This window comes from Triticum dicoccoides, chromosome 3B (assembly GCF_002162155.2).
Source record: "Triticum dicoccoides isolate Atlit2015 ecotype Zavitan chromosome 3B, WEW_v2.0, whole genome shotgun sequence".
NCBI classification, from domain to species: domain Eukaryota; kingdom Viridiplantae; phylum Streptophyta; class Magnoliopsida; order Poales; family Poaceae; genus Triticum; species Triticum dicoccoides.
Window position 1 is genome coordinate 853,393,709 of NC_041385.1, and position 7,879 is coordinate 853,401,587.

At 44.0% G+C, this 7,879-nt stretch overlaps 1 protein-coding gene across 1 annotated transcript; it reads left to right on the forward strand.

Annotated features, from left to right (window-relative positions):
- The first annotated feature begins 3,603 nt into the window (after positions 1-3,603).
- LOC119278958 (wall-associated receptor kinase 1-like) lies at positions 3,604-6,370 on the forward strand. Its single transcript, XM_037560357.1, has 3 exons — positions 3,604-4,638; positions 4,743-4,901; positions 5,150-6,370. The coding sequence occupies exons 1-3, from the start codon at positions 3,630-3,632 to the stop codon at positions 6,142-6,144; spliced, it is 2,163 nt and encodes a 720-aa protein (XP_037416254.1). The 5' UTR covers positions 3,604-3,629; the 3' UTR covers positions 6,145-6,370.
- The last annotated feature ends 1,509 nt before the right edge of the window (positions 6,371-7,879 follow it).

A 7,879-nucleotide genomic window follows, 5' to 3' on the forward strand; every position in this document is an offset into this window, starting at 1 on the left:
GCGACGACGGGGGTGGCGTGGGGCGGCACGGCGACGGGGGTGGCGTGGGGCGGCGGTGGCACGGGGGCAGGGCGGCTGGCGACGGGGGCGGCGCATGGCGGTGGCAGCTCCGGCACGGGACGGAGAGAGAGAGGGGAGGACAGAGAGAGGGGTGGGGAGCGGGCATTGGCTTTTTAGTTAGGGCATGGTTCTTTGTCGTCTACTAGTAGACGGCAAAGAGCCTAGCAAACAAAGGTTAGTTTGGCCACTTTCTTTGTTGTGTGCTTGCAAATGGCAAAGAAGCTTTGCCATCTGCTAGCAGACGTCAAAGAAAGTCACCGTTAGGTGGCTCTCGCTAGTGGGCCACCCCCCCCTTTGTCGTCTGCTAGTTGACGGCAAAGCTTCTATGTCGTCCGCTAGCAGACGGCAAAGAGACGGCTGACGACAAACAATATCTTTGCCATCCACTCCTTCTTTGCCATCAGTTTTATGTAAGCTGATGGCAAAGTCCATCTTTGCCATCAGATAGCAGACGACAAAGAGACGGCTGACGGCAAAGATCCTCATTACAGTAGTGTTGGTATGACTTTGTTAATGATGGTAACTTCATTGCATACATTACTAACTATATATGCTACTATTATGTTGTTCAACAGAAGCTCCCGAAGAACATGATGCTTACCGAAGGTCATATGTATATGGTTAGGTTACGACCGTTTCCTCCGACTTCTTACCAAAGTGCATACTCTATTTCTTTGAAAGATGTGAGGCTCAATATCAAAGAATGGAGCAAACTAATGAATGTGCGCACGCAACCAATTGGACACAACATGAATGTGCGCAAGCCACACGTTGGCGACAGGTGGATCTCCATTCTCCATTTTGGAGATGGACTGGTTTATGTGTGTTATCCTATTTTACATAAGAGAGAGGAGTAGGTCCTAGATAGTAAGAACAATTAACTAGTGTTGATTATGACTGTGATGATGAGATGAGTTGTTGTATGACTCACAGATGATGATGAGGAGTTGTTATATGACTATGATAATGATGATGATGAGTTGTTGTAATTATTATTATTATTGTTATTATTATTATTATTATTATTATTATTGTTGTTGTTGTTGTTGTTGTTGTTGTTGTTGTTGTTGTTGTTGTTGTTGTTGTTGTTGTTGTTATGATGATGAGTTGTTATTATAACGATGATGAGTTATTATATCGTTGGCTACAGGGAAAAGAAACATGAATTAGAGATCCATCCACTTGAATCTAATATGTGTTTCTTTCACTGTACCCAGTGATATAATAACTCATCATGATGATACTAATATAACAATCTCTAAAATGCTACTATATGAAAACTTGTATAACGGTGTATAAATACTATATAAAACAATAGCAAAATGGAATACGGAATAATAGTAGTAGCGCGGGGTGAGGGCACACTGCTAGTAATTAGCAGTAGCGCGTGCTTGAGCATGCGCTACTGCTAACTGTGTTAGCAGTAGTGGGGGCCAAAACAACGCTACTGGTAAAAGTTAGCTGTGCCGCGATAGCAGTAGCGTTGGCACCTGCGCTACTGCAAGGCCTTTATCACACGCTACTACTAGGATTTTCCCTAGTAGTGACGTGAGATTTTTTGAATGTTTGTTTCGTAATATATTAAAAATACTGGAAGAAATGAGCACTAAAGAAGAGCCTCGGTGGGCCCACAAACCAGGGGGTCTCTACCCCCAGGGCACGCCAGGGTATCATATATGTGGCCCATATAGGTCCACTAACGATGTCCCTCCCCTATATGAAGCCTTTTACCCTAGTAAAATTCAAGAGAACATTTTTGGGACTTTCAGCCACTGTCTCGAGCCGACAACATGTTTAGTTGGGGTTACTTCAAGTCGGGAAGGAGAATTGAAGGGGTACAAAACTTTAGGTCTATTGTTTGGTTAGGGGGCTTGAGAATTCAGAAGACATTGGGCATGGGAATTGAGACTCCAATTCCCATTACTTTATTAACAGGGGAGAGGGTGAGAATTGAAAGTGAATTGTTATCGTGAGTTCATCTTAACCCTTCATCATAACTTACGTTGTCTTTCCATATCTAATACCTTGTCAATTCCCACAAACCAGACAAGGGATTAATGTTTTCCCCAAAGTACCCCATATATTTCCTATCATGGGTCAAACAGGGGATTGGAATTAAAGGACTCATCCCACGTCTTATCTCAATACAACTCCCAGCTCTAAACTCCTATTCCACTTTCTAAATATTGCCAAACACACTGTGAGAACCAGGACTGAAACCAGTTCATGGTTTTCACCTCTGAATCTCTGGTCATGGTATGTACGAACGTGAGGGTGTGGTGGACCACATCCCCTTACCTTTCACTCGGTTGTTGGTGAGATTGATTCTAACAACAATAAGTCATTTAATTTATTTTCATGAACTATGGTCCATAGTTCTTGTTATCTCGGCAACTAAGTCCTGTTACCACTCAAAACCCTCAGGTCCTGGTTAAGAAATAACTATCGCAAAAAAAGAACGAATTATCGCAGGGCCAAATTTTAAAATGCATTATTCAGGTCTGCTGCTAGCTAAAGATGTTCAGTTCTACATTGATCTGATGTGGTTTTTGTAGCTTTGCATAGAAAACAATACTGCCTTCAATTCTCCCCCCATTTCTTCATGCTAGCTAGTGACGATCTGTTCCAGCCCAACACACTTTTGTGATTCCGAGGCATTAGTTTGCTCTAACGGACCAGGTTTGGCTGTGTATTTGCCGATCATGGACAAACTGGAGGAGTATCTATCTAGTTTCATGATTGTATTTTTGAAGTTAGGCATATGGACGGACTCTCGAATCTCGAGTAGAGTTCTCTGTTTCTCACAAAGGTCATATTGATGGTTCCCCACACAGTTTGTGATTTTGCATATAATATAATACAGTGGCCAGTAGAGGTACCTTTAACCAGTGCTCAACAAAGTTGCTAAAGTTGGAAGACTAAGATGAAGACCTAAAAGCATTCGATTGATTGGAGATGCAAGTTTTCAATTAGTGTGGGAGGATTGCATTGTCTACCACTTGCTTTAGAGGAAAGCGATGTGCCCAATCAGCTACAGAAAAAGGATTCTTTTAGAGAGAAAACATATATTTGTATTGGCACACTTGGGTTCACCTCTTGCTGTCAAGTTGAGCATTCGTATTCACTCTTCTCCCGAGAAGCCGAGGTCTCCTGAAATGAGATGGCACCTGGCAGACAAGATAGTATCACGTTTAGCAAAAGCATGATTTTTCTTTTTGACATTTAGCAAAAGTATCTATCTTTTCTTTTTGTGGGACGCAATCAATCATGTTTATTTTCTTTTCTTCTGGAGGAAGAGAATCAGGATTCCAAAGAGTGCATAAAGTTTGATATGGGCATCTTAATGTAATAATGAATCTGTGTAAGTGGGAGCTCCAGTGATGACTGAGACTGACTGACCATCATCCGTGTGAAAGCCTTTTCAGGACCGCATCGATAGACAGTTTGTCTGTCCACTCCATGGAAGAATTCTCCAACTAGCTCTACCACTATATAATACTAGTAGTAAGAGTAACAAACCCATAGCATCATCATCGCCAGACACCATATATCACCACCACAAGTTCACCATGACGACCTACCTGCTGCTGCTCCTCCTCCTGGCTGCGACAATCATGGTGGTGGCCAGCCAGCAAAACCCTCCTAGCACACCGGCACCGATAACGCTGCCGGGGTGCCCCGACAAGTGCGGCAAAGTGAGCATCCCTTACCCCTTCGGCATCAAGGATGGCTGCTACCTCCCAGGCTTCCACATCATCTGCAATGACACCTTCCATCCCCCCCGCGCCTTCTTTCCCGCTGATAATCCTTTAGGCTGGACGCAAACCAGAACCGAAGTAATCTACTACTCCACCAGCCACATCCCCGAGCCAGATAAGTTTATCAACTCATCCACGTCGCCTGTTGAGCTCTCCGGCGTGTCCCTGGTGGAGGGGAAGCTACTGGTGCAAGCCCCGTTCAGCTACGACTGCACATTCAACTTGTCGTGGAACACGGCGAGAACGATGACTATGCAATTCCCGTATGAGAGTAAGTTCCTCCTGTCACATGGAAGCACCGTGCTGATGGGTATCGGGAGCTCTGCCCAGGCCCGTCAGGCCCTTGGTCCCAGTTGTGACACGTACGAGGGACTCTACCTCCCCAAGGGCATCAACACGACGGCGTGCTCAGGATTGGGCTGCTGCCAGGTCGCCATACAGCCTGAACCGCCCAAACCGGGCTTTTTCAACGTCCACGTGTATCTTGAGAGGGAGTACTACAGAACCAAAGATTACGGAACCAGAGGTTGCTCCTACGCCATGCTTGCGGACAAGTCCTGGTACAACTTCACGACCATGGACCTCGACGGCGACGTTTTCTTGCGGAGGAACGACGCCGGAGGGGTGCCCGTCGTGCTAGACTTCGTGGCCGGTTTTCATCCATGTCCGCGACCTCACCAACCAGAGCCCAAGGGATACGCGTGCACCAGCCACAACAGCATGTGTGTCGAAGTCCCCTTGTTGTACACCGATGGGTACATCTGCAGGTGCATGGACGGGTACGAAGGCAATCCTTATATACCAACTGGTGGTTGCCAAGGTAAAATACTAGACCTTGCATCAATTCATCTAGTAGGAGTATCTGTGGCATTAATTCATCTATCTATTTATATTAACAACTATGCACGCGTGCCTGGTTTGTAGACATTAATGAGTGTGAGCGGCCAGATCTGTACCCTTGCCATGGGATATGCCAGAACATGGTAGGAGGATACAAATGCACCTGCCCTACTGGAACCAGGGGCAATGCCACACAAGGGCGTTGCACCGATATATTTCCTCTACAAGCAAAGCTGTCACTAGGTAACCAACTTAATTACCCTCAACCTATCATCTAAAGAACTAACCCAATCAAGATGAGTACGCATATGATTTGGCAAATTTGTTTGACTGTCTTTATATATTGCGGCATAGTCTGATCCAACTTTTTACTCACTGACCTTATATCTGCTCGTTGATCACATAATCACAAAGGTTCACTTGTGCACAAGACCTATAAATGGTTTGACCTATAAGGTATATAATGTGGTTTCTTTGCTCCCCGTATATAGGTGCAACCGGCGGTCTTTTTCTCATAGCACTTTTGGGGTTTGTCGTTCTTCTCCGTAGAGAGAAACGAAAGATGAGACAATTTTTTGAGAGAAATGGCGGCCCTGCACTAGAAAAGGCAAAAACAATAAAGATCTACACAAGAGACGAGCTCAAGCAGATTATAAAAAGCACAAATTTTATCGGCAAGGGTTGCTATGGTGAAGTTTACAAGGGCTTTCTTAATAATCAACTAGTTGCCGTAAAGAAGCCCATTAAGGACAATATTGCACCAAACGAGCAATTTGCAAACGAAGTCATTATTCAATCTCAAGTCATCCACAAGAACATTGTTAGGCTCATAGGTTGTTGCCTGGAAGTTGATATGCCGATGCTAGTTTACGAGTTCCTCTCCAGAGGTAGCCTCGATGACACTCTTCACAACAACAACAACGACGACAAGAAGGTGACTCTTGACTTAGATAAACGTCTAAATATTGCTGCAGAATCAGCCGATGGTCTTGCTTACATGCATTCAAAAACTAGCAAGACAATTCTACATGGTGATGTGAAACCAGCAAATATACTCTTGGATGATGAGTATGTACCAAAGATATCTGACTTTGGTATATCAAGGTTGATAGCCAAAGATAAAGAGCACACCTTAACAGTCATTGGCGACAGGACTTACATGGATCCAGCATATCTACAAACTGGCCTACTGACAGAGAAAAGTGATGTCTACAGTTTTGGAGTTGTACTGTTGGAACTTGTAAGTGGGAGGAAGGCCACATATTTGGATAATAATAGCTTACTAAGAAACTTCCTTGATGCTCAGAAAAAAGAGAAGATACCAACCGAGTTGTTCGACAAGGAATTTGAAGAACCAAGAGATTTGGAGCTTCTTAGTAGCATTACAAGGGTTGCCATGGGATGTCTTAGTCTTGATGTGGATGAAAGACCAGCAATGACGGATGTAGCAGAGCGCCTTCTCACATTGAAGAGATGTCGTGTGTAGTTATAGATATAAATGTATGCATGCTTTCAGATTGTAGTACGAAGAACATGTATGCTTTGCTCAACAAGATAGGTATGAGTTTCGTCCAACTGTTTTCATGTAATAGAAGCGGGGAGGTGTGCCTTTGCTCTAAGAAAACTATGAATGAATTCGTAAGATCTGGAAGTAAAAGCGTGTTTATGGCAAGGAATCTCAATGGATTAATAAAATTTATCTTCTGATAGTATTAGCCTTTTGAAATATAATGGTCGGTGTTGGTTGTTGATTAGCTTGAATATCTGATAGCCACAGCATACTGATATAGGGCATGAAATTGGAGTACCAAATATTACTCAGTGGATTTGTGGACTATCTATGTTGCTTCATAATATGCATGTTCAATGCATTTGAACAACTCTGGGGGTAATGATGTCTTGAAATGCTTCATGTGCAAAGATCTTCACCTTCAATGCAGCCTTCGGTTTCTTAATGCTGATGACGCCACATTTTCAGGAAGCAGCACCACCCCACCATTTTCTTCTTTTTATTTTCATACAAAAACCACTCCACTCATGTACTTACAACAAACTAGTCCCCAGAAAAATATATACAATAAATTCAGTTTCAATATTGCAACCAGCAGACCCCCCTTGTTTTCCTTTTGAGCACTCGCAACCCTGCTTGTGGACCCAGCTGTAAGCGTGTGAATAGTAGGGAAATCATATCCACCAACCACCACTCATTGCCGCCCAATGCCATGTGTTTGCTCTTGGGCCTCAGTGGAGTTGAGATGGCTGAAGCTTTTGTTTTGGTGTCTCGCTGCTGGGTGGAATCTGGTGAAATTTTTGTTTTGGTGTCGTGGTTTAACTAAAACTACCACCACAATTCTATGATCCATGCAGTACGGCATCAGTTTCTTCTTCAGAGGCCAGCGGTTATGAGTGAACTTTATCAATGGGTCTATCCTGTGATAAAGAGGTACTCTTCGTACAAAATAGGTTTGGTTGCTGATATCTAGGTTAGATAGAGGCAAGGTTTGAATTTGAACTATATACGAGTGACGAGTCCCAAGATTTCTTGTTCTTGTGTAAAACTGGCAATATTACATTAATTAAGCACTAGTAGCAAGGCATTTTGGTGTGTTTTCCTTCACCTTTTCTATTAATGTCACTTCTCTTTACATGCATTATAAAGGTTGTTTTGTCCTGAATGGATATCCTCGTGTTTAGTTTAAATATCAAGTCACCCTATGTACTAGTACTACTATGCATTTTGGATACAATGATACACCGATAATTCATGCCATACGGATTTATTGAAATGTTACTTCATTATGAAATTTGATATATACTCAGTGTCATCATGTCACGAACCCTGCCATGTGATGAGTTCTAGTGAGCACGGAAGGAGGGGACAGAACAGCTGGAGCAGAGCACGGGAGAGCAAGCTGAACAATTCAAACGCTCTACTAGCATCTACAGCCGGGCGCCTCAAACACCTCTCAAACGCCCGCGACAACAGCATGGTCATTGACCAGTGAGAAAAAAGTGACCCACATGGGTGTCTCAAACAGGGCACAAATGCCCGGACGGACCGTCACCCCTCATATCCATCCCATATCTGGGAGGAATATAAGGAGGCCCGGACGCGACCGGGCGCGTCCGCCACATTTGATCGGGCCCATACTGGCCCATCCGACCCCACATATATTAGTCACATCCGCTCCGAGGACCAAACCCTAGCCACTCCACTCCAC

Coding starts and splice junctions, on each gene's coding strand:
- LOC119278958 (XM_037560357.1), top strand. CDS start 3,630: ATGACGACCTACCTGCTGCTGCTCCTCCTCCTGGCTGCGACAATCATG. Junction 4,639..4,742: donor ACCAACTGGTGGTTGCCAAG/GTAAAATACTAG, acceptor CCTGGTTTGTAG/ACATTAATGAGTGTGAGCGG. Junction 4,902..5,149: donor ACAAGCAAAGCTGTCACTAG/GTAACCAACTTA, acceptor CCCCGTATATAG/GTGCAACCGGCGGTCTTTTT.